Consider the following 27,994-nt stretch of genomic DNA (forward strand, 5'->3'; position numbering starts at 1 on the left):
AACACTCCTACCCTGGAACTGACCTGTCTGGGTGGAAACCCTGATCTGCACAACTCGGGGGGCCTCTGGGCAGTTGTCCTATGGTTTCCCAACCAGGAGCCACGTTCAACTGGGAGTAAGTCACCCAGTCTGCCCCACAAATGCCAAGGCAGCAATGGGATTGTGTTCTGAGGTTTTAGACCCACTGGAGAGGAGGCCTGAAACCCTGTGGGCGCTCTGCTCCCCAGACCTGCTTCTGGGATGCAGGACGTACAGCCTGGCACCCCTCAGGGCAGATCGATGCCCTTGCTGTCCACAGGTGCTGCCCTGTGGGGTCTCCCCTGGCCATACGGGTGCACACACCTGAGCATCTCCTGTATGGGGATCACTGCATCACCGTAAAGGGCAGAAGAGTGTGGAGGTGGCTGGGTGCACCCCAAAGGGCCACTTCCACGTGGATGTGAGTGGGGGATGGGACGGGCATGGCATGGGGCTCTTGGAGGTGCTGGCGGCATGCTCACCAGGAAAAAGGTGGCCGGGGGGGATGTCTGTCCCCTGGGACTGGCTCCTGGGCAGATGCGTGAGCCCCAGGCTTGGGGCAGCCAGGGGCGCTAGAGTCCCTGCACCCACCGTCTGTGCCTGTGTCCTGAGGCCACCTCATGGAGGACCTGGTGCCGGAGTGCCGTGGCCAGGAGAGGCTATGGGAGGCCCGAAGCAGGAGTGTCTCCCGGGCGGTCTCCAAGGGTTACCCTGTCTGGCGCAGCACCTCCAGGCGGGTGCGCTGCGGCTGGACAGGCCAAGGCAGCAGGTGGGTCCCAGGTGGGGAGGCAGGTCTGGGCAGGCGTGGTCCCATGTGGGGTGTGGGCTGAAGTCCCTTAGGTCCCACCCACCTGCACTGGCCTGTCTGGTGGGAGACCCCCTGGCGTCTGGCATGCAGACTCTAGGAGGCCAGCCTGATCAGTCCAACCATTCGGGCCTCCTGGCCAGCCCCTGCCATCTGCTTGCCCCAGGCCCTGGGACTGAGCAGCAAACAGCCTGCAAGGCCAACCCCTGCCCACTGAGCTTCCCCTTCTGGAACTTTCCCACCACTGGGGTGCTGCAAGCTTCCTGCTAGCCATCCCAGCTTCACTGTAAAAGTGCCCACCCACCTTTGCTGCTCCCTTGTTCCAACAGGCCAGTTGCTCCAGCCAGGCAGCCCTGCCCAGTGGCCTCGGTGCCCACCAATCCAGATGCTGGCGGCTTTCCTGGGACCCTGCGCCCTAAACAAGACCCAGCTAGGAAACGGGGAGTAGGCTCATGACAGCACGCAGGTGATGGTGGCAGCTAGAGCCCTGTCCTCTGCAACATCTGTGCACCCCCAGTCCCATGGCTCCACTGGGTTCTGACCAGGCAGACGCAGGCTCTCCCTGCAGTGCTGAGGCCGGGGGGCAGGGTTGGGCCACATAGGGGGTTTTGTGCCCAACAGTCAGAACTGGGGATCCTGGGCCTCCTCCCCATAATGTGGGGCTGGGCCCGGGGTCCCCACCTGCACGTGGGAATGGGGGCCGTGAAGGGCGGTACGTGTGCCAGTCAGGCTGTCCCACTGACTGCTGGGCTGTCTGGAAGGGCAGGACTTGGCTGGCAAGGGACCAGCGCCTAGCTCTGTCCTGCTTCCTCAGCTGGGACCCTGGGCGGCTCTTGCTCTGGCTGAGCCCTGACGCTTCTCTGTGGGCTGTGGGAACATCAGGGCCATTGAGTGCCTGCTGGTGCAGGGCCACCTGGGCAGGCACGCGAATGGGGGTGGACAGGGCCCAGCCCCCGGCACTGAGGACCAGGCTAGCTGGTGTGGCTGGCAGCCTTGGTGGGGTGCATGTGAGTGCACATGTGTGTCCTGAGCGCCCTGAGCCGTGTGACAAGTCTAGTGTGATTGGCCGCTGGGCTGGGTGCCCTCTGCCGGCTGCCGCTGGGTCTGCAGGCCCACTGGACTCACTAGGGGTGTGGGGACCTGGATGCTCACGGTGCCTCTAACTTGCAGGGGCTTGGTGGCCAGCCAGGGGCCCTCAGGCCTGGCGGCTCCAGCCCCAGGAGAACCGGCTGTCAGTACTAGAGGCTGGGCTCCACTGCAGGACAGAGCCACCCCACTGGGCCTCATTTCCTCGCCCAGGCCCGGGATCACAGGCCACCAGCAGCATTCCCGTCCTTCAGGTGGTGGACCTGAGGTGAGGTGCTAAAGCTGGCTGGAGAGGCTGGGGAGGGGGATGGGCCCCCACCCTTCTGGTAGCACCCAGCCCCTGACCTTTGTCCACCAGCCCCCTGAGCCTCCAGTTAGTATCTGGTCTCTGGCTGCAGCCTCTGCTGGCTGGCAGCCAGGGCCCTGTGCTGTGCCAGCCTCCTCCCCGAGTGCCTTTGCCTCTGGAAGCTAAACCCTAGGCTGGGCCAGGGTGGCCCCAGCGCCACCGGGCTCCTGGAAGCCTCAGCTTTAGGCAGGGGTGGGGCCCGGAGGTCAGGTGGCAGCAGGGTTGGGTGGGGTCTGGTGGGATGCCTGGCTCCCAGGCTAGGATCCTCTGACCACAGAGGGTGGGCACAGTGTGGGGCCGCGCTTGGCTGGCCCTTACAGACGGGAGGACCACGGAGAAGCAGGTGGTGCAGAGGGCTTCAGGGATCAGTGTGGACGTGGGCATGGGCCCTAGAGACTGCTAGAGAGACCCAGGCGGCTCTGTTTGGGGTCCGGGGCCCCTGGGGATGATTTAGGAGGAGCAGGGAGGGTGTGGAGACGGTGTGACCCTCCCAGACTGCCTCCCCCAGGCTCTCGGAGACCCTCGTGCCCGTCACCCATAGCTTGGCGCCATGGTAGCCTTGGTCCTGAGGCTCTTCCCCCAGGAGCCCCTCTTTGGGGCAGAGCCTGTGATGTGAGGAATCAAGGTGTTTGGCCATTGCACCCACTGAGGGATCTGTGCTCCCTGCCCTTGAGCAGCGCATGGAAGAGTAGAGAGCCAGGGGGTGGGCCGCGGGGTGGGCTGAAGCAGTGACGTCCAGGGGGAGGCCTCATAAGCCTGGCTGCCCCGTGGCTCCAGCAGGTCCAGCAGTGGAGGGCGTAGACACCCCTGCTGCAAAAGCAGGTGAGTGACTCCTGCAGTCCCGGGGGCGGGTGGGCCGGGAGGGCCTGCAGGGGGGCCACGGTGATCTGAGGATGACCTCCACCTTTCAGAAGGGGGGAGGAGCCGAGTTCCTGGTTGGGAAGGGCAGATGCATGCTGGGGGCCCCAGTTCTCAGCAATGACCTCTGTGGCCCTGAAAGGGGTCAGGCCAGACTCTGGGGAGGGGAGGGGTCTGGCTTCAGAGTGTGGGTCAGGAGGGGCTGGGGACTGGAGGGCCTTTCAGCCCTCCGTGGTTCAAGGATGCCCATGGGCTCGGCAGTCAGGTCATGTGCCTGTGTGGCTGGAGGGGAGCTGGGGGCCAGAGACGCTGCTCTGGGTGTCCCCTCAGCACTGATAGTAGAGGCCACTCCTAGGCAGTGTGAAGCCTGGAGGGGTCCCCAACCCCACCTCCACTCTAGGGCCAGTCCTTAGCCAGCACACCCCTCCCAGGGCTGCAGAGGGCCGCTGTGCCTCCCCTGAGGGCTTCTGCTCACTGGGACACCGTCCCAGCTGACGCCTCTTTGGGCAGGGCTGGCCCCACCTGGCCTGTTTCGTTCCTGGGTCCCTGGGACCTGAGAGCAGCCGTCCCAGGCTGGTCTGATAAGTGGCTGGAGCAGCGATCAGGGCTCTGCTGCCCTGCGGAGAGTGTCACGATGGGGTGGAGGCGGGCAGGGGCCACAGGCTGAGACTGAGCCTGATGTGTCTGGGGCCGCTGACCTCTCATCCCAGGAAGCTCCTGCCAGGCCCCAGGGACTCCAGCCCACTATGGACAGGAGGGCAGGGGCAGCTGTGGGGTATAGCACTTTCTAGACAACCACTGTGTCTGCCGGGAGAAGGGCGCTTGGCGTGGGCTCAGCTCCCTGGCCATAAGGGTGTGGATGGAGAAGTTCTGGCTTTGCAGTCTGGAGGGGACGGACAGACAGGTGGACACATGGCTGAGCAGCCTCTTCTGCAGGCTACACTAGAGTGTCCTCATGCACCCCCACCTTGGGGTTGGCTTCTGGCTCTGGCTGGGTGTTGCCCTGGGACCCAGCCAGGGACAAGGTAAGGATGTGGGAGGGGAGGGTCTCTAGGACTGTGGCCCCCCCAGGGCAGAGGCCCCACTTACAGGACAAACCTCCCTCCTGCTTCTGACCCTCCACAGTTCCAAGTTGTGTTTTCTGGTTGTTTTCAAGACAATTATTCCCCTCGTGTCAATGTATCACTTTGGGTCACTCCAAGAGCGCCTTTCCAATGCAGAATCTAGAACCATTCCTTCTGTCCCTGGCTCGCCCCTGGCGCCTTCCTGGTGCGCCTGCAGGCAGAGGGCAGCTCTGCCCCGGCTTTTCTCCCCAGCACCCCGTGCAGCCTCATGCTCTGTGCGCTGCTTTTGGGCTGCTGCAGGCGTGCAGCGAGGGACATTCTCATCCGACTGCCTCCTGCTGGGCGTTCTCAGTGTCATTTGGAATGTCCTGGGGGGATGCAGCCAAGCACACCGTGGGGATGTCCTCGTCAGTTCACTCTGCAGAGGGCTGCAGGTTCAGACCCACGCCAGGAGGCTGGCTCCTGGTCCTGGGAGCACCTGGAGGCTCCGGCCGCTCGCACACTTGCTTCGGCTGCAGCCTGGGTGGCTGCCTGGCACACCCCAGGCGCCCCCTGAGTTGAGAGGGGAAAAGATCACATCCCGTGCCTCTTTCCCGTGCCCCTTTCAGGCTGCGCCTCTTGGAGTGCTGCCAAGGTCTGGCTGCCCACCTCCTGGTTTCTGTTAGGAACACCTCTCCTGCCCTGGTAGCAGGGCCACGTCATGCAGCCAGCCCTCAGTGTGGAGCCACAAGTCTGCTAACCACTTTCTTACTCTGTGGCATTTCTTGGTTCTGGCTGTGCACACGGGTTGCTGCCTGCTGCTTGGCAGCTCTCTGCCCTGTGGCTCTGACAGGATCACCCTGAAGTGGGACTAAGCCACTAAGTGACCCCACAGACAACTTGAGTTAAGAATTCAGCAAGATGGGTTGCCCCTCGCAAGGTCCCTGCAGGCTGGACAGGCGCTGTGATCTCCCATCCCCAGGCCCCAGGGAGAGCTGGGTGGACAGGGACCCGCACGTGCAGACTGCCCTTGCCTGAGGACAGCCCTGGTTAGCGGGGGGTCGCTCTGGTGTGGGTACTTCCCACCAGATGGCCTCTGGCTGCTGGCCCCCACCCTGCCAAGGCCCCCCCAGCATGTGGACCCCCGAAGCAGCTCCGGATGCCAGAGGCACAGAGAGAGACAGTGGGGCCTTCACGAGCAGGAGCTGGGGGCCCCAGCTCACAAGGGGCTTTTCAAAGTCCCCCAAACAAAGACATTCCTGCCTTTCAGCCGGACATCTGGAGAGCCACCTCCTGGTCTGAGGCAGTCACCATGTCTGCCCTGGGCGCCCCCACCCCTACCCTGCTCCCCACACCCCTAGCTCTCATTGGGGCAGCCACAAAAAGCCTATCTCTGTCCCCACTTTCCAAAAATAGCCACCCCCACCACGGAGCCCCCCAAAGCTTCCCCAGGAGGTCAGGCTGTGGCAGAGGGCTCAGGCCCCACTGACCCTCTGGTTCCCTGGAAGGCCCTGGCACCTGCCACATGGCTGTGCGGACCGAGCCATGGCCGTGTGGCTGGGGGTGCAGTCTGCCGCCTGGGCCCACAAGGATATCGGGGGCAGCTGCTGTTGTGGCTCAGCGCCCCCCATACCCGTCAGGGTCGTCACCGCTCCCCACCCCCAGATGCTGGCCCGAGCCTCACTCCCAAGGGCCAGGTGGAGGCTGCTCTGGACCTACTTGGCGGCCCAGCGCCTCGGACCTGGGGAGAGCCTGATCCCCCAGCCCAGGCTGGGGCTTGCCCGCTCACACCTGTCCGGTCAGGTCCCCGGCCCCACAGCACGTTGGGCTGGTCACGGGGCCAGTCCCAACCACCCTGTCCCGTCTCCCCAGCGAGTGGCCGCCTGAGGCTGGCTGTGTTGCCTGAGGACCAGCTGCAGATGAAATGGAGGGGGTGGGGTCGGAGGGGAGTGGCCTCGGAGACCTGGCACAGGTGACCCATGGCAGGTGAGGGCCTCTGCCGCCCACCCCGAGGGGCCAGCATGGAGGCCCTTTGTCCCCTTGCCGTACTCCGCCTATCCTTTCTGCTGCCCCACTCCTGGGGAACCCCTGGCAGAGGACAGGCCTCCCAGTTCCCATCACTGTACCCCACATCCAGCGCACACCCAAGGCATGCCGTCGGTGACTAAGAGCCCTTTCGGGCTCTGCATGCAGCCCCTTCCTCCAGCAGTGTCTGCCCATATCACCCCTGGTTCAAGGGAGGGAGGCCCGGAGGCCAGACGAGGCTCAGATGAGCCACAGAACACTCCTGCATGGCCACGGCCACGGCTGCTAGTTGCAGACTTTTCGGACACCAAGGTTCAGTTTTATGCATGTGGAAAAGCCACAGAGAGGGTGTCATTGCAGGAATTGGCTCCACACCAAAGCAGCCAAGCTCACCTGCAGGGTCCCACTCCCACAGGGAACCCCTTCTTGCTTGGCTATAGTTTTCTAATATTTGAATAAGCCAAGTATACAGATGTCATTTTTCAAATCTTTTCTGTTTGCATCACTTTTGTGGTCTCCTTGCCCTGCTAGTGACCGAGAAGAATATTTTTACTCCCCCGGTGGCTGTAGGTATGTCTCTCTTGTACTCTCCCAGCCTTTGTTGTCTATACTGAGGCTCGTGCAAATTTAGAATCATCCTAGCTTCCTAGTGTATGGATCCTCATTCACTGTGAGGTCTTCCTAGCCGCCTCTCCAGTTGTGTTTTTCCCCAAATTCCACGTCATGTGCTCCACACGGTTCCCCAAGCACTGTGTGCACCAGACCCTCCCTGTTCACTGCCCAGCCTTTGTCTCGCCTTTAGATGCATCTTCCAAGGAGCACATCATTGCTGGTTTTCATCCAGTGTGACAATCTTTGTCTTTTCATTAAGATGTTTTTTTCCATTATATTTAATGACATTATGGATATATTTGGGTTTAAACCTACCATCTTCCTATTTGTTTTCTCTTTATTACACTCGTTAAAATTTTTTTCTCTGCTTCTCCTCTTTGAAACTTAATTTTTATGGAAAACTTTAAATACATGCAGAAGAAGAAAGCATAGTACAATGAAGGGAATGGGTTGTCACATTGCAGACTTGTGAGCAAACCGTCCATCCAAGCATGCCCCAGTGTGACACCAGCCCCCAAGGCGGCCAGGCCTCTCTGGGTCTGGAGCACAGCCTTGACGTCACTTGCTGCCTTCTTAGCTCTTGGTCTTCAAGCAGATTCTTAAGAAATATTCTGTCCAGTGATTGTGACTCAGCAGAGACGTGGTCTGATCCTCCTGGCCTGCCAGCACCAGAGCGGAGGCCTGCCCACTGCCTGCAGTTTGTGCATTGGTGCACATGATGGGCAGGTGTCCTGTGGGCTGTGTTTGCCGGGACCCTGAACCCACGAGCAGGTAGCCTGTCATGCTCGTTGAGCTGATGCGTTAAAGCAGCTCACCTGTGATCTGTTTAACGCTCTGTCTTTAATGAACTCTTAGCGGCTTAATTAAAACATTTCTAAGTATGAGCCTATAAAAGTGCATGGGGCTTGTGGGACGGCTTGAAGCCAGCACCAGCACTGGGCAGGTGGGGTGGGGGTGGAGCTGGTGGCACTGCAGAGGGGGTAGGGGATGGAACAGCAGGCCTTTGGGGTGGGGTGAGTGTGTGGACAGGTCAGCAGCCCGAGCCCCTGAGACCGGGTGGTGTGGGGGCCCCTGATCAGGGCAGCGTGTGTATGTCCACATGGGAGTGCACGTGTGTCTGAATCCCACCGTCTGCTGTCTGTGGAGGTGGGCTCAGGAATCTGGCAGGCCTGGTTGTGACCCGGCTCTACCCCCTAGTTACTGTGTACCCCCATCTACAGAGGGGGTAACGGGTCCGTGGGAATGCTGCATCTCCTGAAGCCCTCAGGGCACCGCCAGGCACACGCAGATGCTCAAGAGCTGTCAGCTGCTGCTGGCAAGACAGAGAGCCTCTGTGCGGTGACCCTGCCATTCGCCCTACCCACCCCTGTGCTCTCCTGGGCTCCCTGGGCGCAAGGGGGGTGCTCCCTGCCTGTCCCACTCTCCAGATTCCAGTGTTTGACACCGGAGGGTGACCAAGTGCTTCTGACGTCTGATGCAGGCTCTCTGGCTGTCCAAGGCCATTTCCTCTGGGAATATGGCCGTGTCCCCTTTGGGGTCCTTTGTTCTTAGTGCTTGAACCCAGGCCTGGCGCTTACAGACCCGTGCCTTCACAGAGCTGGGGGCGCCTGTCTTCCTGTGCAGCCTCCGGCTCTGACCTTCATGGTGTCTCCGAGGCTGCTGTGCTGGGGCCCTGGAAGTGGGGGCTTTGTAAAGGATGTGTCGCTGCTACAGCTCCTGCTGGTCATTACTCCGGAGCGCAGGTCCCTCCGTCAGATCCCACAGAGGAGCAGAGGGGGGATCTGGAGGAGAGCAGGAGGAGCAGAGGGTTTCCCCTGTGCCCCCCACACCCCACACCCTGGCCTTGGGGCCTCAACAGCACTGCCCACCCCCACCCCCACCCCAGGGGACTCGGAGCAGGAGGTGAGGCTGACCCCCAAGACCCCCAAGGCCACAGTGGTGGGGCCTGAGCCCCTCCAGGGGACACACCGTGCAGATCTTCAAGCTCACTGGTTCTGGGAATGTCCTGCTGGCTCGGAGGCAGTTTGTGAGTAAGTCAAGGTCCTGCCCTCTGACCCCCAACCCCGGGGTGGGTGTGTGTGGGAAGCGGCTGAGCCTCCAGCCGCAGCGCCAGTCGCTGGGGCCCTGACAGCCCCTCGAATCTCTCTGCAGTTGAAGATCTGAACAGTAACGCCGTGAGCAGGAGGCCACTGAGGACAGCCCTGGAGCCCACCTCCTCCCCTGCGGGGAGCCCAGACCCTGAGCCCCGAGTCACCCTGACCCCAAGACGAGATCCCCTCACTCCTGGTGGGCCAAAGTGGCGTGGGGGTAAGTGGCATGGGGAGAGAGTAACTTTCCATTTCTCGTGGTTTTTGTCATTGTGTCTGGGAAGTTCTTCCTCTTATCTGACTCACACTCTAGCTTTATCTGAAGCTTGCCTGCTGTTACCCTGGGTTCAGGCAGATTTACTGGGGCTGCCCACCCACTGGGGGTGTACTCGGGGCCCCAGTGCCTGAAGCCCCCAGCCTGAGTGTGGCAGGCGGGAGGTGACAGCAGTGGCTTTCCCCAGGAGTGCCTGGCAAGGGGCAGCACCCACCCAGGGGCACCAGAGGGACAGCCCCTGCTCAGTGCCCCCCAGACCTGGAGAGGCAGATCCATGCCAGGGTCTCTGCTGGCAGGAGAGATGCCAGGCAAAACGGCCAGTACACCAGCCTCTGGGCTCAAGGGGTGGGCTGCTGGTCACGTGGGCAGGACAGACCAGTACGGCCTGGTCTCTGGCGTCCTGCGAGGTCCTGCAGGCGGTGCTGCGCCTCTCCCGCCAGACCCGGGATGGCCCTGACTTTGCGTCTCCCATCAGACTTGGAACGGAAGGAGGTGTCTCTCTCCTCGCAGGGGCGTGACCCCTCTCACTGGGGTCCTGGGGTCCAGGCCCCTCACCACTTCCCAGTGGACTTGGGTCTGCTGGGCCTCAGGGCAGGGCTGTGTCTCCCCATTAGACAGGGTCTCTGGCGCTTGGCTGGAGGTGCTGTCTGAGCTCACAGGGACCTGGCCTTGTCTCCAAAGAGCTCCCAGGTCAGGCGACAGTGAGGCCCGGGCCTGGAGCTGTCCGTGGTGCTGACCCCACCCACCCCAGCCAGCACCCCCCTGGGCAGCCTCTGCACCCTGGGCTGGGCGTTAGGCAGGCAGGGAAGGGGGCGGGCCCCTGCGCAGACGGCTGTACTCAGTGCCCAGCACCACGAAGGCTGCTGGAGGCAGAGGCATGGGGCTGCTGGGACATCGCCCATCCTCTCTGGGGGGCTTGAAGATGCTGAGATGACGGACCAAGGCTCATGGGGGTTTCTTAAGTCTGGCGAGTCCCAAGCAGCTCAGGACTCCCTCCTCCCCAAGACCTGGCTCTCTGCCTCGCCTGAGGATGAAGCCCCCTGGCACCTCCTTACCCCAGCCCCAGTGGGGGAGATCCTGGGTGCTGAGCCTGGCCGGCAGCAGCTCAGGAGCCTGACCCAGCCCCTCAGCTCCCTCCCTGCCCACCCAGCCAGCCCCCCATTCCACTGCATGCCCTCCACACCCATGGACATCATCTTCCTGGTTGATGGGTCCCGGAGTATCGGCCACAGTCACTTCCAGCAGGTCAAAGACCTCCTGGTCAGCATCACTGAGCCCTTTGAAATAGGGCGGGATTAAGTCCAAGTAGGTGGGTACCAGCCCCTGCCCTGCGGCCCCTCCCTGGTGGTCCTCACCATTCCTCCCCAGCCCCCAGCGGAGCTGACTCCAGGACTGAGAAGCGGGAAGTGGGGTGACAGGCAGGACAGCTCTCTGCTGAGGTGCCCGCCTGCAGCCAACAGGCTGCTTGCCCACCTGGCCCACCCGGCCCCACCCGGTCGGAGGCTGGTTCCTCAGGTGGCACGCTGGCCCCTCCTCTGGGGCTCCTGGGGCTTTGCAGACAGGAACCTCCCTGCTGACTCCCCGGCAGCTGTGTGCATAGTGGAGGGGTGGGCTCAGCACGTGCCCTGCCCCTGCGGCACCTCCCCTCCCAGGCCTGACTCAGTGCAGTGGAGATCCCCAAACTGAGTGGGACCTCAACACCTTTGGCACCAAGGACAAAGTGCCAGCCACAGTCCACATTCTCCGCTACAGAGGGGGAAACACGTTCACAGGTATGCCTGGGCCCCACTGTCCCCACCCTGGGGTCTGTCCAGGTCTCTGTCCTGAAGCCCCTCACTCCTTCCTGCAGATACCTCCCGTCACCCTCCCAGATTTGAAAACTGGTGTGTAAGGCGGCCTACATGCAGTGTGGGCACCTATTCACCCCTTTGTGAAGGGCAGATTCCGCCTTGCTCACCTTTGGTGGGCATATGGTGGAGATGGGGTGGAGATGGCCCCTCCCTGCTCCCTGGAGGGGCCAGGGCGGGGGGCAGAGTGCTGGGAGGGGTGATGGGGTTGTCTGCACCTTATCTCACTACATCCCAAGGCCTAGCCCTGACCCACGTGCTGGAGCAGAACCTGAAGCCTGCCGCCGGTTCCGGTCCAGAGGCGGCCAAGGTGGTGGTCCTAGTGACAGATGGCAAGTCCCAGGACAATGTCCGTGCTGCCGGCTGCATCCTCAAGGACCTGGGTGTTGACGTCTTTGCTGTGGGTGAGCAGTGCCAGGCTCTCTGCCCAGGTTCTCACAGCAGGGTGGGTCCCCCGACCACAGGTGTGAGTTTGCACCCAGCCTCAGCTGCACCAGAGGTGGCGTGGTATCTGCAGTGGAGCGCTCAGAGGAGCGGAGTGTGCAGGGGCGCTCAGAGGGGCCACACGGTGTGTGGGACAGATCTGCCAGTCTGCAGCCATGTGTGGCCATCTCCCCTGTGCATGGCAACCACTCGCACCCCGCACCCCTCGGGAGCCTCTTTCTGCTGACTTATGGACCAGTTGTAACTCTGTGCCTGGAGAAGGAGCCAGAATTGGGGCATTCCTGGGAACAGAGGCCTCCCCGGTGCACCGAACCCCCTCATGCATGATCCATCCCAGAGCCTGGGTTTGCTGGTCAGTCAGCGGGGTGTGGGACCCAGAGGAAGCACACTGGGCCCTCCTGGCCCGGAGCCCCACAGATCCCGCAGGGACACACAGCCTGCCAAGGGCCTTCAGGGGTCTGCCCCTGCTGCCTTGGGGCTGTGTCTCTCACCTGGGCCTGACAGATGACCCCGTTCTTGGGCCTTGGGGGTTTTGGCACGTGGCTTGGGATGGCCCCCCACACTGGCTGGGTGACTCAGGCAAGGAGCCTGGTCCCAGCTGTAAGACGGGACAGCAGTGCCAAGTGGGTGGGGTCGGGGGCATCCGTGCCACACCTCACCCCATGCACAGGTGTGAAGAATGCAGACGAGGGTGAGCTGCGGCTCCTGGTGTCCCCCAGTGGCCCCCAGTGTGCCGGACTTTCCCCAGCTCAACACACTGGCCAGCCTGCTCAGCTGCCTCATCTGCCAGAAGGTGCAGGGCAGGAGACCTCAGAGGGGCCCAGGTGAGTGGGTGGGTTTGCAGGGGTGGGGGAGCAGGGTCACCCACACTGGCCTCAGCCTTGGCACCCTGCCTGTCCACTTTGGACAGAGGAGCGGGGGACTGTGGCTCCCGTATGGAAGTCCTGAACCCACTGCCCGGTTGTCATGGCTCAGAAGGGTCTTCAGTCCCCAGCTGGGGAAACACCTGTGCCTCCTGGAAGTGCCCCCTGGGCTGGTGACAGTTTCCCCACAGTTACACCGGTGGTAGCTGCCCTGGCGCTGGGCCCCATCTCTGCTCCTGTCAGCCTGGTCCTGACCCAGGTGACCCCGTCCAGCGTCCATCTGTCCTGGACTCCAGCCCCGCAGCCCCCCCTCAAGTATCTGATCATGTGGTGGCCTTCAAGGGGTGGCAACCCCAGGGAGGTGAGAGGTGGCCAGCCCATCTGTGCAGTCAGGGCCCACACTGAGCAGGGGTGGAGTGGGGTGGCCCTGCCAGACCCCTAGCTGGCCCCAAAGCCAGAGTCCCGAAAACATGCCCAGCCAGCCAGCCAGCCAAGTGGGGCCAGGCGGAGCCGTGGGGGCTCCTGTCTCTATGCCTGGTTGGTGGCCCAGAGCTGCCTGGCTCCTGGGCTGGGCGTGCAGCCCCAGCCCCGCTCTCCCTGCCTGGCACCCCGCCTCCCCTTACCGCCCTACTCCGTCACAGCGCTGCGGCAGATGGTGGTGGAAGGGCCCCCCTCATCCGTGCAGCTGAACAACCTGACCTCCAGCACAGAGTACCGGGAGTCCGGTTCCCGGGGTACCAGGCCGGTGTTGGTGAGGGCCTGCGGGGCCTGGTGACCACAGGTGGGTTGGGTGGGGGTGGGCTTGGGGCTGTGGGGCACCAGCCTGGCACCAGCAAGGGCTGTGCGGCCGGTAGTCCTGGGTCTTCCTCCGGGGCGGGTGCCACCGCCAGTTTGCGTGTGACCGAGGCAGAGTCACGGGGCCCCTCTGACCCTCTGTGGCCTCTTCGGAACACAAGTGGCCTCGCTCGTGTCTTCACGACTGCCATCGGGACCCATCTCTGCTCAGCGGCTGTCTCCTCTTAGGGGCGCCCCTCCCTTGGGACTGCCGCCAGCCCCCTGTAGCAGCTTTGCGCGGGGGCAGCGCAGCCTGCAGAGCCCACCGTCAGTGGCGCTCTAGGCTGGTGCTGCCACGTGACTCCCACAGGCGACTTCACGATGTTTTTGTCACATGAAAAGAAACACTGCACCGCCCCCACCCCCGGCCGTGCTGTCAGCCGCAGCCGCCCCTCTGGGGCTGGGCCTTTGAGCAGGTGGAGCCGTTCGTGTGTGGCCGTTTGTGTGTGGCTCACGGGGCCCTTGTAGCCCTGGAGGCCCAGCCCCCGCCCTCAGGGCAAGTGGCCCTAAGGGAACCCTAAAGGGGGCCGTGTTGCCCCAGAGCCAGAAACGCGGCCCAAGTGGGCTCATCAGAGGCTGCACTCCCCGAAATGCTCTCGCCCAGCGCCTCACTCGCAGAGGTCCTTGTATCACAAGTGAGGGTCCCTGGGGTGGGTGTGATGCCCGCCTGGACTGCACTCCTAGGGTTTCCCCTTCCCCAGCTCCTCTGCCTCCACCCCGGGAGCTGACCCTGGCCACGGTGATGCCCAGAACCATCCGCCTCGCCTGGCAGCCCTCGGCTGGGGCCACCCAGTACCTGGTGCGGTGGTCCTGCAAGGGCGGGGGCTGGGGAGGTGTACAGCCTGCGTCAGGGGAGAGTGGGGGGGCCCTGGGGGCGGGCAGGGTGGGGGCATGGCAGGCAGAGGCCAGCACGGGTGCCACGTCCCCACAGGTGTGGGTAGGGCAGCCAGAGGCACTGCTGGGTGGCCTGGGGCCTGGCAGAGACTATGACGTCTGGGTGCAGAGCCTGTAAGGGGCACAGGCCAGCAAGGCCCGGGGCGTGCGTGCCAGGACCCGTGAGTGCCTGTTCCCACCAGCTGCCACCCATGGCAAATGCCCACCGCTGGTTCTCCCGAGCCTTCCATGGGGTAGGAGCCCCAGACCCCCTCTAGCCCCACCAACCCTGGGCACTGCCCACCCTCCCCATTCTTGACCATACGGGACCCTGAGGCCTTTGTGTGCTCTGCAGCTGCCCTGGCCCCTGCCACGCCCCTGGGCCTTGCGGACGTGAGCCACGATTCGGCCCGCGTGTTCTGGGAGGGCGCCCTCAGGCCTGCACCTGTTCAGAGTCCGCTATGTCTCCAGTGAGGGAGGCCGCTCGGGGCAGGTGAGAGCAGGCCCTGCCTGCAGCCACCGGGGATGCAGTGCCCAAGGGGGGCCAGCACCCTTAGCCCCCCAGGCCGTGCAGGGAAAGCACAGCGGCACTGACACCATCCCAGCCCTTGGGGGTGCCATGTGGCGTGGGAGGCGACAGGTGTGAGGCAGCCATGCAGACACAGTTGACAGCCACGAGGGACCCAAGGTGTGACCAGCGGAAAGCGGGCTTGTTGGTTTGTCTGGGGGCCCCACCCCCGGCCCCAGGGCATGTCCAGGCTCCCACTCTGGGGGTGGCTGCGGGCAGTCCTGGCCAGCAGGTCCCTCCCGGGTCTGCGTCCCTGCTAGCTGTCCCTTCCTGGTTTGGGTTGGCTCCAGGCCCCCACCGTGTCCCTGTCACCTTGCAGATGGAGGCTCCTGGGAACGCCACCTCGGCCGCTCTGAGCCCCCACTCTTCTTCCACCACATACACCGTCCACGTCACTTGCTTCTACCCTGGGGGCAGCTCCTCCACACTGACCGGCCACGTGACCACACGTGAGTGGCAGAGGTCAGGGTGGGGGTCCCCAGGTCAGGATGAGTTCTTTGCCCGCAAGGATGGTTCAGATCAACAGATGCTTAGGCACCTGCTCTGTGCAGTGCCGAGCCAGGTGGGCATAGGTACCAGGACAGTGTGATGGTGGGGCGGGGGCACCGCCAGCAAGGGGCTGGTGCCCAGCCCAAAGCTTGGCCCTAGGAAGGGGAGGAGGGGGTGACCCTGTGTCGGCGAAGCCTCCGTAATGGCACATGAGGATGTTGATGAGGAGTCGTGGGGTGAGCAGGGATTCCTCAGAGCCTTGTGGGGCCCAGTGCCCCTCTCCAGGCTGGTCACTGCCCGAGGCCCTCTCATCTTCCATCTTCCAGGAGAAGTCCCCAGCCCGAGCTGGCTGTTGGTGACAGAGCTCCCAGGGGACAAGGTCTGGCTGGAGTGGACGGCCACAGTGGCTTCTGGTGTGCTGTCTACCAGATCACGTGGACGCCCCTGGGAGATGGGAAGGCCCGTGAGGTGAGGCACGGGGAGAGGACGCCCTCCCGCACCCCAGCGCCTGCTTCAGCCAGAGCCGGGCCCCAGCACAAGGACACCGCTGTGCAGGGCGGACACCTGGACCCTCCTGTCCACAGATCTCCACCCGAAGGAACCTGTGCGTGGCTGTGCTGCCGGGCCTGCGGAGGCACACGGAGTATGACATCACCGTCCTGGCTTACTCTAGGGACGGGGCCCACAGTGACCCGGTGTCCCTCCGCTACGCCCCCTGTACGTGATCCTGGCTGTGCCCCTCAGCTGCCTGAGGCGCGGGAACAGCCCAGAGGGACCCAGACTCCCCCAAGTCCAAGGTCCCAGGACCCTGAACTCGCAGAACCTCTGGCAGGCAGCTCCCCTAGTCCCAGACCCTCCAGGCAGGTGTTCCTGGGGTGGCTGAGAGTCCAGGGCACCTGGTGTGACACGGTGCTCAGGATGGTCCCAGAGCTGACCTGGCACCAGGGTCCTGTCTGTGCTGAGGCCACAAAGCAGCAGGGCAGGGTGGGAGGGTGGGGGAGGGACGTAGAGGACCCGGGGGGCCGTGAGGTGTGGGTCAGGGCACCATGCAGAGTGTGGTGGGCGTGTCAGCCATCTTCTGGGCCCGCCTTCCTGAGGCCCACCCACCCTGTGTTCTCTCCAGTAAGCCGGAGCCCGCCCTCCAACCTGGCGGTGGCCTCCAAGTCATCCAACAGCCTGCCAGTCAGCTGGACACCACCGAGTGGCCACGTCCTCCACTACCAGCTCACCTGCGCTTCTGCTTCGGGCTCAGGATCCGAGAAGTCGGTGAGTGTGGGTGGGGCCAGGAAGCAGTGGCCCCCACGGACCCTGTCTGTGGAGGTGGCGGCTCTTCCCTGGCAGGCCACACAGCTGAAAGTGAGCTCAGGTGCCTAAGGGGTGGACCCTTGGGAGGGGGCAGCTCAGGTGACCCCCTCCCTACAGATCTCCATTCCAGGATCTAGGAGCCATGTGACACTTCCTGACCTGCCGGCAGCCACCGAGTACAGGGTCCTGGTCTCTGCAGTCTACAGTGCAGGTGAGAGTGTGGCGGTGTCCTCCACAGGCCGGACCGGTGAGCGGGCACCAGACCCCGCCAAGTCCCCAGGCCCCCAGACCCCCAGACCCAGCCAGGCCCCCAGGCCCAACGGGCATGGGGCTCCCAGCTGGAACCTTGTGCACAGATGCCCTGAGCTGGGGAACGGCCTCACTCTCCTGCACCTGCCTAGAGGAGGGGCAGCCCTGTGAGAGCCGGATGCAGAGAACAGGGTGGCAGGTGGGGCTGGAGAGACCTGCCGCCCTGCCCGCAGTGGAGCTCAAGGGCAGGCCTCGGTCTCCCCCAGGGTCCTGCCGCCCACAGGCCGAGGTCCAGCTGAGAGGACCCCATTGCTCCTGTTTTCCTGTTTTATGCTGGTTTTCTTGGAAAATCAGGCACTCAGAGCAGAAGGCCCTCAGCGGCCTCCCCAGCTGCCCTCTGTCCCCTCCGTGGGTCATCTAGCTTTGGCTTCGGCGCCTCTGCAGATGCTGGCCTCACCCTCACCCATGAGAGCGCCTGGTGTCTCCCTGGCCTTGTGCTGGGCCTGCCAGGGGGCCTCTCAGGCTGTGGTAACAGCACACCTGCCTTGTCCTTTCCTGTTCCTGGGCACGGCGCCCCGGAGCCAGGACCTGTGCACGGGTGCGGCCAGACTGAGGCCCGGGTGTCGGGCACGGGGCCTCCCCACTGAGCCCCACTCTGTCACCTCGCAGCAGCCTGCCCGGCCTTCCACCAGAAGCTCCCTCCAAGGTAGGTCCCTGTGCTTGCATGACCACTGAGGGGCCACTAGAGGGTGTGTGTGGAGGGGACAGTGATGGGGGCCAGCGTCACAGGGTCACTGGCAGGTGTTCAGGCAGAACTCCCTTCATGGGAGGCACACAGGCTGGCTGGTGCCTGTTTTTGCTTCACAGTCAAGGTTCTTGAGGTTATCTGAGGTCACTTGTCCAAGGTTATGCTGGGACCCGGCAGAGCAGAGGCAGGTTAGGGCCCTGGGCCTGTCCACCCCCATGAGGCTCCATGGTGACCAGGAGCTGGGCGAGGGGCCGAGCCGGGAGGCACACAGCGTCCCCAGCAGCTCGTGGGGGTAGACTGTCCCAGAGAGCAGACTGACATGTGGGCACCAGGCCCTGGGGGGGCAGGTGGCCTTCTTGAGGGCTACTGCCCCTGAGCTCCCAGCTCCTGCCCTGAGGAAATCGGCACCCGCCCCCTGAGGGGCGCGGTCTCCCCACCCCGCCCACCGCCCCTAATCTTGTGTCCCTGTCCCGGAGCTGTTGGCCTCCCACCTCCTCCTCTCTGCCTCCTGCTGTGTCCCACCTAGGCTTCGACCTGATGGTGGCCTTAGGCCTCGTGGAGACGGAATATGCCTCCATCCGCGGTGTGGCCATGGAGCCCTCAGTGTCCAGTCAGGCCAGGGCCTTCACGCTCCTCAAGCATGCTCAGCTGACACGCCGGGCCAGGTGGGAGGGCAGGGGCGGGCTGTGACCCGAGGCAGGGTGACCATAGAGAGGGGGGCACCCGCCACATTTTCCACCCTACCCTCCTGGGATGGCCGTGTAAGGAGGAAGCCCGGGCCAGCCCAGAGCCCCCCAGGCATACTCGCCCGGGCCAGTGGGCTCTGAAGTCTGAGGTTGACATATGAGCAAATCTCACGTGGCTGGAAGGAGGCCACGTGTAGGTCCTTCTCCCATGCGCTCTAAGGGACAGGGCAACCTTGCAGCCGTCTGCACATGAGCCACTAAATTTGCTTTGAGAACCCCCGCCTCCTGTGTGCATATTGGCGTTTGAAAGAATTTGTAAGAAGCAACCAGTGTGTGACTAACCGTGAAGAACCCACAGTGATTCCTGACACGTGGTGACCACCTTACTGCGTGGAGGTGCCTTTGATGCGCATAGTGCGGTTTGTTCTTAAATTCAAATGCTTGAAATTATCGAGGTACTCGTGTGCTTTGTAAGAGAAATTTTGAAAATTAAAAATACATAATTGTACACAATGCTCCTAAGACCTACATCTCCCCACTGGCCTCCCACCCACACAGCGAGCCCACCCCTTCCACCCTGGGCATCGCCCTGTCCATGAGCCCTGCAGCCCCCCTCCGCCTTCTTCCTCCCGAGGTCTCTGCTGCAGCTCCGCCCAGAGCTGTTCCCGCCTCGCCTCGTGGGACTTCGGTTTCCTGCAGTGGGCCGAAGCCCTCCTCTTCTCCGGTTCTCATCCCAGTCACGTTCTCATCCTCTGGCGGGCTGCTCTGCCTGCCTGGAGCCAGCGGTTTACTCTGCCGTTTATCTGCCCCTTGGTCCCCGGCTTCTCTCCAGCTGACCACAGACCCGTGGCTCCCACACGCCGTCCCTTTGCTGCCCATCGGCTTCTCTCAGACCCTCACTGTGTGAAAGGCCAGGCACTTCCTGTTTGCTCTTAGGCAGGCATGCCCCACCCCAGGAGCCACCGGGGCACAATGGAGGGGAAGGGCCCTCAGGAAGGGTGCAGCAGTTACCAAGGCCCTGGGGTCAGTGCTCAGAGACTTGCAAGCATGGATTGGGCTGGGTCTAAGGGCTCCTCATTATCCTAAGCGCAGATGGAGGACAAATAGGGAGCAGTTTTATGGGGTAACCCAAGACCCTGCTCCCCACCCCTCAGCATTCCCAGTGGGCGCTGGCATGGGTCCCCACTGCCCGCCCAGCCTGAGCACCCCGACAGCACAGGTCAGTGGGAGGGCACGGCCACCCCAGCACAGGGCCCCCCTGCCAGGCCTCCCGCCTGCAGCCTCTCCCACGCAGACTCCAAAGGGTGGGACCCTGCCCAGTGTCGCCCTGGGTACTGGCTGGGGGGGGGCCTTTGGCCCCAGCTGGGCCTCCAGGGGCAGAGCACTGTGTCCTCAGACACTCTGAGAGCCTGTGTGGGGGTGGGGGGACAGCCTTGGGGGGCACTCTGTCCCTCACGTACGTCACTCATGAGGAAGCCAAGGCGGGAGAGGCTCCAGTTTGGCCACACGGACCCTGGCCTGCAGCCCCGGGGGGCCAGGGAATGAATGACAGGGGCCCAACTGTCCTGGCTCCTCTCGGGCCCACAGGGCCCCCACCCATGCTCCCACAGTGATGCCTGCCCGGCCGCCCTCCCGCCAGAACACACAGTGGTCTTCCTCCTGCGCCTGCTCCCCAAGACGCCCCGTGAGGCCTTCACCTTGTGGAAGATGATGGCCAAGGACTTCCAGCCCACCCTGGGGGTCCTGCCGGATGGGCAGGAGGGAGGGAGGGCAGCGGGCTCAGGTCGGCCTGGAAGCCCCTTGGGCTGTGGGTCCTGAGCAAGTCCACCTCCAGGCCAGGCCAGGGCCTCTCCAGGCAGAGAGCAGGGCACCCCCCGTCTCCAAAGCATGGCCCCTGAGGTTTGGGGCACATGGGGCTTTGCACCTGCCACGGGCCTCACATGCTCCTTGCTTCCATCCCCACAGCTGGCAGAAAATCCCTGACCTGCTTCAACCATGTCCCCGGGGCCACCTTGCAGGAGGTCACCTTCGACCTGTCCAAAGTGAGGACCATATTCTTGGGGAGCTTCCACAAGGTCCTGGAAGGTTCTGGAGGCCCGAGGCTTCCCTCCCCTGCCCAGCTCCCCAGGTCCTGGGGCAGAGCCCCCCACTGTCGGGACTCTGCAGGACAAGCTCGCCATCTCCCAGCCACAGGCTGTCCCATCCCAGCGGCTCCACCCTCCCTGTGCTGGAACTTCCTTCGGGAGTCACGGTGGCCCATGTGGGCCTCTACCCGTGAGGTCCCTTCTGCCCCTGGTGCCCCTGTCTGGATTTGTGTCAGAGAGCACCCCAATCCTCTTCTCTGGGTCCTGTGAGTTCCTAGGAGGGGTCTGCAGCTGGGGCACTTTGTCCATTTTACAGAGTGGGCACTGAGGCCCAGTGAGAGGGTCCGAGACTTGGGGCAGAGTCAAGATTCTGACCCCAGGTGATGGGCGCTTCCTCCCAGCTGTGGCTTGTGAGCACAGGTGGGCGCGCCCACCCTAGTTGGGGCTTTGGGGGAACCTCCCGTGGTGTCTGGCAGGTGCACGTGGCTATGAGCCACTCCACAGGCAGGTTGCACGTGGACTGTTGGAAGGTGGCTGAGAGGCCCATCGGGGAGGCAGGCAGCCCACCCGCCACTGGTTTCATCTTACTTGGGAGGCTGGCCAAGGCCCGGGGCCCCCAGGGCAGCTCTTCAGTGGTGAGCTGGGTGCCTCCTGCTGGGCAGGGCTGGGCGGGGCTGGCAGACCCCCAGGCTGCGTCGGGCTGACCCTGCTCATCTTCGTCGTTGCAGCTCCAGACACTGCAGATCATGTGCGGTGACCCCTGGGCAGAGGAGGACAGGTGCTGTGAGCTCCCTGCGGCGGTAGGCAGCAAGTGCTGCCAAGGGCCCCAGAGCCTGGGGGTAGCCGGGCGTCTGTCATCCTGGCGGGGGAGAGGTCAGGGCAGGTTTCCTTGAGGAGGTGGCCCACAGGCCAGAGCTGGGACCCTGGGGAGCAGGATGGGAGAGTCCAGGAGGCCCTGGGAGCACGCAGGCTGGAGCGGGCTGGGGAGCCCCAGCTGCAGGGGGCCACTTCCCTTTTCTTCAGGCAGAGCCGGGCCATAACCAGGTCGGGGCTCACGCAGCAGGCAGTGGGCAGGGGTCCTCGGTGTACCGTGCTGGGCCGGCCATGTGGGGAGCCTGGGAGAGGGAGTCCTCCCAGGAACTCATGCCACCCATTCCCTCACCCCCAGCCTCCCAGGTGTGGGTCTGGAGGGTCCCTGGAACCCAGGCATCCACGACTACCTGAGCTCCAGCTCAGACCATAGCTGGGGAGAGTCCATTACTGAGCAGGGTCTCCTTTCTTCCAGAAGGATGGAGAGTCCTGCCCGGCTTTGCCTTCTGACGGCACCTGCTCCTAACAGGTCCCTGGGCCCCAAGGACCTTCGGTGAGCCCAGCAGCCCCTCCCCTGGGGGTGACCAGGGACTCCTGGCCACATCTCACTGCCACTGGCAGAGGGCAGGCCCCCGACACCCCCTGCACAGGAGCTGGGCTCCAGCAGCCATCCTGGGCCCACCACGCACATGGGATGCACTTCATGAGCCTCCTCCGTGCGTGCCTTGTCCGCCCCCACCCTGCCAGGCCCCTCCTCCAAGCCTCCCTCTGGCCTCCCTCCCTGGAGCTGACCCTGGCAGGAGTGGGATGCAGCTTATCTTGGATTCCCAGCTGGGTGGGGGCCCAGGCCCAGCCAGTCTAGGCACTGCTGTGAGGCCGGCAGGCGTGGTGGGCCTGGTTGTGAGTCACTGGGTCCTGGGTGCTCTGGGCTGTGGGGCAGCCCTTGGGGGAGCCCTTCCATCTGGTCTCCAGGGAGACAGCTCCCCAGGCCCTGGGCCTCCTGCTGTGGGCCCGCAGTCTTCACCAGGGACGAGCCAGGGCTTGAGGGCAGACCCACCCGAAGCCGTGGGCACATGGCCAGGGGCTGCTGGGGGAAGGCAGGCCCAGAGTACAGGGCAGTGCTGGGCGGAGGTCCACCCGGCCTGGTGGGTGGCGCTGCAGCTCAGCCGGCTGGCACCCTTGCAGGGTGTCCCCAGGAGGAGCAGAGCCCCAGGAGAGCGGGGCTTCCCAGGGCCCAGGGTGAGTGATGGGCAGGCCCGAGGGGCAGGGACCCGGCATGTGCACGAGAGGCAGGGGTGAGCCCCCTGCCCCCCGGGCCCAGGTGTCCTCTCTGGGCCGGGGCCTGCTCCCCACCCCACCCCACAAGTCCTGTGTGGCCACAGCCTTGGGCAATGCCACGGGAATGGTGCTGGGGCCCTATCAGTTGGCATTTCTCCACGCAGCTCTGGCGCCCTTTGGAAGTTGCTGGTGTTTTCTTGATGGAAATACGTTCTCTGAGCCGCCTCTGTACGGCTGGCCGCGTATCTGGGCTCTGAGTCTCGTGTCCTGAGGCACCGGGTTTCCCAGCAGATCGGCTTCTCTCCCCTCAGCCCGCAGCTCTGTCCTCTGTAGCTCCCGACTTCTGCTCCATGGAAGGCCTCCCTGGGTCCGAGGACAGAGCACAGGGTCTCGCGGTCCCTTCTAGCACTTGTAGCGCTTTTACGCACCAAATGCCGTTCCCGGAGGTGAATCATGCGTGAGGAGTGAGGGGGGGACCGGCCTCTGCCCCCGGCTCTCCGCGCAGCCGCCAACTGAGCGGCCCCCCCCCCCTGAACGGGCTCTGCTCCCCCCAGCGCTCAGCCGGCCCTTCCCCGAGGCCGCGTCTCCCCCGACCCCGGGCCGGTGGCCGAGGCCCCTGGCGGTAGCTGCTCTCTCTCTGCATCATTCCTGTCTCCTCTTTCTTGCTCCGTCATCTCACTTGCCATGGGTTACTTTCGGATGGCTTTCCTGGGATTTCCTGGCTAAATTTACATCACCCGCCGAACATTGCTTTTCGCTTCAGTTCCTTCTCTCGTGTAACGGTGGTGAAAATGCAGTATTTCGTCCAGGAACGAATGCCTGTGAACAGACGCCCTGGCCCTGACTGGTAGAAATGCCTCTGGCGTTGATCTGTTGGCTGTGGGGCTGGCTTGGTATCCGGCAGATATTTTTCTCCCATGATGGTAAAATTCACTTACTCTTGTTTTATCAGGAGATTAAAAAATCAAGAGTGGATATTAAATAAGATTTAGTGCTGCTTCAGCTGCTATGGACGTGATCAAACAATTTTTCTTGGGTTGCCGTGTGGTGAATGAGTTGTGTGACCCTCAGTACTGAGCCGTTCCTGCATTGGTAGAAAGCCGCCCTGGTCACTGAGCACCCACTGTCCACTTCATGGGCCACAGGATCTGTCTGCTAATGCTGTAGTTCAGATTTTCACATCATTATTCAAACATGAAAGTGTCTGCTGTTCTCTTTGTAGAGTGTGGTGCATTGATAGGCTGAATTCACAAAAATTATTTGAAAGCATTCTTTCTTTGCCCTGCAACCTGGAACCATTTAAACAGCACTGGTGTCACTGCCCCTTAGAGGCCTGGTAGAATGTTCTGGTGGGATCGGAGCATTGACTGGCCTGTTGGGGTTTTCTGCTGAACCACAGTGATTTCTGCACCTGCCGCCATTGGAAGCTTCCAGATGTGGGAGAAGGGGTGGGGGCTGGGTGGAGCTGGCCGCACACCCTGAAGGTGGCCCTCATCGTCTCCGTGACCCGGAAACATGCTTGGGCCGGGGGCTGACCCAGAGGGCTCGTGGCAGGGTCCCTCCAGTGGAAGTGCCCCCCTTGTGGGCCTGGGTCTGGACGCACCGGCTGGATGTGTGCAGAGGTAGGGAGTGCTCCAAGGGCAGGATCAAGGGAGGGGGCTGCAGGAGGTGTCCCTTCTCACCCCAGCCCTGCCCATGTCTCCAGAGAGAGCCTGGGCCACCTGGGCAAATGGGGCCTGAGGGTCCTGGAGGTCAGCAGGGGTCACCAGGGAGCCGGGCCGAACTGCGCAGGGACCTGTGGTAGGTGTTGCCTCTCCCACCCCACTGCTCCCCACCCCTACCTCACCCTCGTCCCCCACCCCATCTCCCCATCCTCCTCCTGCCCCTCCATCTGCCCCTCCCCGTCTCCCCTTCCCTCCCCACCCATCCCCCGTCTCCCCCCTCTGTCTCCCCTCCCCACACTCCCCCTCCTGACCCGAGCCTTGCTGCCCAGTCTGTCTTTCCCCTCCAGGGTCCACCAGGGGTCGAAGGAGAGAAGGGGACCATGGGCTCCCAGGCCTGCAGGTAGTGGGGTCAGACCCTGCTCAGGGCTTGGGGTGGGGACGGTGGCACCCCCGTGGGCTTGGGTCGTGGGTCTTGGGAGGCCAGGTCCTCCTCTGGGTCAGCCCCTGTCCCCAGCCTGGTCAGCTCCCTCTGTTCTCTTACAGGGCCACCCTGGCCACCAGGGCTCCCCTGGGAAGGTCAGCCTCCAGGGACCGAAGGTGGGAGAGAAGCCCACCGGGCCAGGGTCTGAGATGGAGGCTGTGGGGTGGCTTCTTCCTCTGCCTGCACTGTGGCCCAGTGGAGGGAGGGGAGCATCAGCCCCTGCGGGGTTAGGGGCAGGTCCTGTGCTTGGCCGTCTCGTTGTGTGGGGTTGGGTCACGGGTCACCAGGGTGCTGCTTGTGGGGGCCATGTGGTCGCCTTGGGGGTGGTGCAGGTGTGTGAGGCTCCCTCGGCCTGCCTCTTCCTTTGCCCTCAGGGAATGCGAGGTCTGGTGGGGACTGCTGGCCTGCCCTGACCCCCTGGCCCCAGGGTAGGCACCGCTCTTCCCTGAGCCCGCACCCTGCCCACACCCCCGGGCTCTTGGGGCTGAATTGAACACGGTCTGGCCCCCTCTCCCCCAACTGGCTGCAGCTGGGTCACCTCCAGGAGGCAACCTGGGGGGCCTCTCCCTGGGCTGGAAGCTTCTAGGCTCTGCTGGGCATGTGAGCATCCTGTGCCCAGGAGTGCAGCAGCCTTCCCCTGTCCCCTGCCTTCTGCCCCCTGCCCCGGCAGGTTGGTATGACAATGCAGTGTTTGCACGGTCCCCCGATACCTGTACCCCAATTCCACACAGCAGGAAGGTGTCTGCGCCCCCTTCTCTCTCTCTCCCTCCAAAGCAGCAGGACACCCCCTACCCCTGAGGCCACCCTGCTGGAGGGTAGGGGCTGCGGCCTTCCATTCGGAAATGCCTTCCCACCCGAGCCCTGCTTCCCGGGAGTCCGTGCTGAGCTCTGTGCCTGGGGGCTGCTCTGAGTGGGGGTCCGGGACAGACAGCCCAGGCCCAGCCAGGATCTCCCAGGGATGGGCTTCAGCCCCTCCTGCAAGAAGCCACCCTCTGGGGGACCTGACCTGTGGTCACACTCAGGACAACTGGAACACAGCCAGGGGACACTTGAGTACAGAATCAGGAGGTGGGGTCTCCCTGGGCGTAGGGTGAGGATAGCAGGGCCTGGACTAGCCCTGGGCTGGGTGACGAGGAGCAGCCCGTGGGAGGCACAGGCCTGCAGGAGGCTGGGGACAAGCTAAGGGGTCTGGTGTTAGCCCAGGGCAGTGGGGACCCAGACCGTAGGGAGCCAGGGAACCTCCTGGAGGGAGGAGGAGGCTTCAGTCAAGCCCTGACCTCTGCATCTTTGCAGGGCTTCCAGGGCATGGCGGGGGCCAGGGGGACCAGTGGGGAGTGAGGACCCCCAGGGGCCATGGACCCACAGTAAGTTCCCCCAAAACCAGCCAGCCTGACAGCAAGTCGGGGTAGTGGGGGACACAGATGTGTGCACACATCCTCGCTGGCTTCCTGGGCAGGATGTTTGTGAAGCAAGGCCCGTCCACACTCGGGTTTGGGGCCTGCCCGGAGCAGAGGGAGCCTGGGCCAGCGAGGCCCAGGACAGGTGGGGGTCAGGTAGTAGGGGTCTGGGGCAGACCTGGGCCTGCAGGCTGGGTGGGGGCTCCAGCTGGTTCCCCAGAGCTGGGCAGGCGGAGGGAGGCGAGGGCCGGGTGGACTCCGTCCAGGCCCGCCGCACTCACCCCTGCAGCCCAGCTGCAGGGGCCCTGGGACCCTCTTGCCTGCGGAGAAGTGTGTGCTTTGCCCCCTGGGGTCTCCCTGCTAGGATTAGGGCTTCAGGGTGGGGCTCAGGCCCTGCCCCTTTGGGGTCTCAGGTGCCTGGTCTCCTGCCCGCTGGATGGATGGGGCCCCGCACAGAAGGGCTTCTCTGCTGCAGTTTATTTCTCTCTGCCGGCGAGTTCCCCCCACTTCCTCCTGCCTCAGGGGCTGCTGGGGCCCGGGGGGAGCGAGGAGAGAAGGTAAGTGAGGCTCCGCCTGGGGGGCTGAGGTGCCCCCTGCACTGAGGGGCCAGCCTGGCGGTGGTGCTGTGCCCAAGGCCCCTCTTCCCCGCAGGGCGAGCCCCAGCCGCTGGCCGCCATCTACCAGCTTGTGCACCAAGCCTGCGAGTCCGCCGTCCGGAGTGAGTGGCCGCCTCCTCGTGGGACCCCACAGCCCCCTGCACCCCCGTGCCGTCTCTGTCCTCACACCGGCCATGCTGGGAAGGTGGCTGGCGCCCAGCCGCTAGCACACCCAGCCTCCACCCTGCACCCATGCCGACCGCCCCTCCGCCTCCCAGAGCACTTGCTGAAGTTCAACCCCTTCCTCCACGAGAGTGCCAGGCCCCCCATGCCCATCCTGGAAGCTCCCAGATGCGCTGGCGGGCACAGCAGGGAAGGGGGACATGGTGGCCCCCACTCTGAGGAGGGAGGTACTGCCCCCTTTGGGGAAGGGTCTGGGGGCACCGGGGCTCTTCCCCCACTCTTGGGCTGGTCTCTCTGTGTGGCCCCTGCACCAGGCCGCCTGCCCTCCCGGGCGCCTGGATGTGGAGATGGGCACCTGAGCGCACACAGAACTGGGCGTTGCCTGGCTCCCCGGGCCCTCAAAGCGGCCCCTTCCCCAGGATCCCAGGAAACCACGTCCTGGTGCCCCCATGCCCCCCTCTTTCCCGCGTGCTCCATCTCCCCTTCTTGCCTGGGTGCAGTAAGAGGCTTGGTCCAGTGACCTTTTCACGTGTCCATCCATCTGACGGGGGCTGCAGGCCAGTCGTGGCCCAGACGCTGAGGTGGGCAGAGAGGCTGACTAGGGGAGGCAGAACTTGTGGGTCTCAGTGGGGAAGAGGAGCCCAGCAGGGCAGCGGCTGTAGCTGGGGAGCAGGGAGGGGAGTGGGTCCTGCTCGCCCCCGAGGCTGTGTGCTTGGGGGGGGACCCCAGCGGTGGGAATCTGCTGCCCCACAGCCCATGACAGTCCCCAGATGTTGCCTTCAGGGTAAACACCCCTCTTTACCCACCCATCTAGACAAGGCTGGTAAGCGCTCTCGTGAGGAACTCAGCCAGGGACCCCCACCTGGCTCCCACCCCACCTCACTCCAGACCGTGGTCACTGAGCTAACGACAGATGCCTGTTTGGGGCCCAGGGACCCTCATCCCCATGAGGATGGACCTGCTGCCCCCAGGCCCGAGGAGGGGCTCAGGCACCCACCTTCCCCTCGTCCAAACAGGGTCCCTGAGAAAGGAAATTGTTGCCGCCTGTACCCCTCAATCCTAGCACCCACACCCTTCCTCTCAGGTGAACCCGGGGCTCAGTCAGACGGGCAACCCTGAGCTGCAGGGCAGCAGGCATCCAGGACCCCCGGGAGGAACGGGTGAGCCCCCACTGGGGAGGAGGAACTCCTGAGGGCAGCGGGGGGTGGGGGGTAAGCAAGGCGGGTGAAACGGGGTCCCTGGGTAGGGGAAGCAGGGGTGTGTGGGGACTCACAGGCCTTGGGGGAGCCAGGCAGGACTGCAGGTGGGCTCAGGGGCCCAGAGCACCGCCACGGAGGTCAGGCAGGCCCTGTAGACGCAGCGCCCCAAGGAGCAGACCTTTTCGAGGGCCTGTGGCCCTGCTCTGCCCGTGATCCTGCTGAACAGGCGGGAGCCTGGGTCC

The 27,994-nt window shown here is 64.0% G+C and overlaps 1 protein-coding gene across 1 annotated transcript; it reads left to right on the forward strand.

Moving 5' to 3' along the window:
• The first annotated feature begins 3,812 nt into the window (after positions 1-3,812).
• Positions 3,813-27,745, forward strand: COL20A1 (collagen type XX alpha 1 chain). The gene is given in 43 exon segments (XM_057503295.1): positions 3,813-4,138; positions 6,029-6,087; positions 6,090-6,130; positions 6,132-6,142; positions 8,679-8,731; positions 8,733-8,823; positions 8,945-9,079; positions 10,305-10,463; positions 10,807-10,926; positions 11,241-11,405; positions 12,116-12,161; positions 12,163-12,269; positions 12,515-12,669; positions 12,961-13,030; positions 13,033-13,089; positions 13,844-13,949; positions 14,052-14,197; positions 14,371-14,455; positions 14,457-14,508; positions 14,903-15,032; positions 15,399-15,488; positions 15,491-15,540; positions 15,657-15,793; positions 16,170-16,338; positions 16,495-16,628; positions 17,275-17,306; positions 17,901-18,039; positions 19,671-19,812; positions 20,025-20,135; positions 20,621-20,777; positions 20,865-20,944; positions 21,430-21,516; positions 22,140-22,193; positions 24,244-24,265; positions 24,268-24,296; positions 24,440-24,493; positions 24,752-24,805; positions 25,671-25,741; positions 26,250-26,331; positions 26,426-26,474; positions 26,649-26,780; positions 26,973-27,052; positions 27,638-27,745. Coding segments are annotated over 43 exon segments (3,921 nt in total). The 5' UTR covers positions 3,813-4,068.
• The last annotated feature ends 249 nt before the right edge of the window (positions 27,746-27,994 follow it).

Source organism: Manis pentadactyla, chromosome 5 (genome assembly GCF_030020395.1).
Source record: "Manis pentadactyla isolate mManPen7 chromosome 5, mManPen7.hap1, whole genome shotgun sequence".
Classification (NCBI taxonomy): domain Eukaryota; kingdom Metazoa; phylum Chordata; class Mammalia; order Pholidota; family Manidae; genus Manis; species Manis pentadactyla.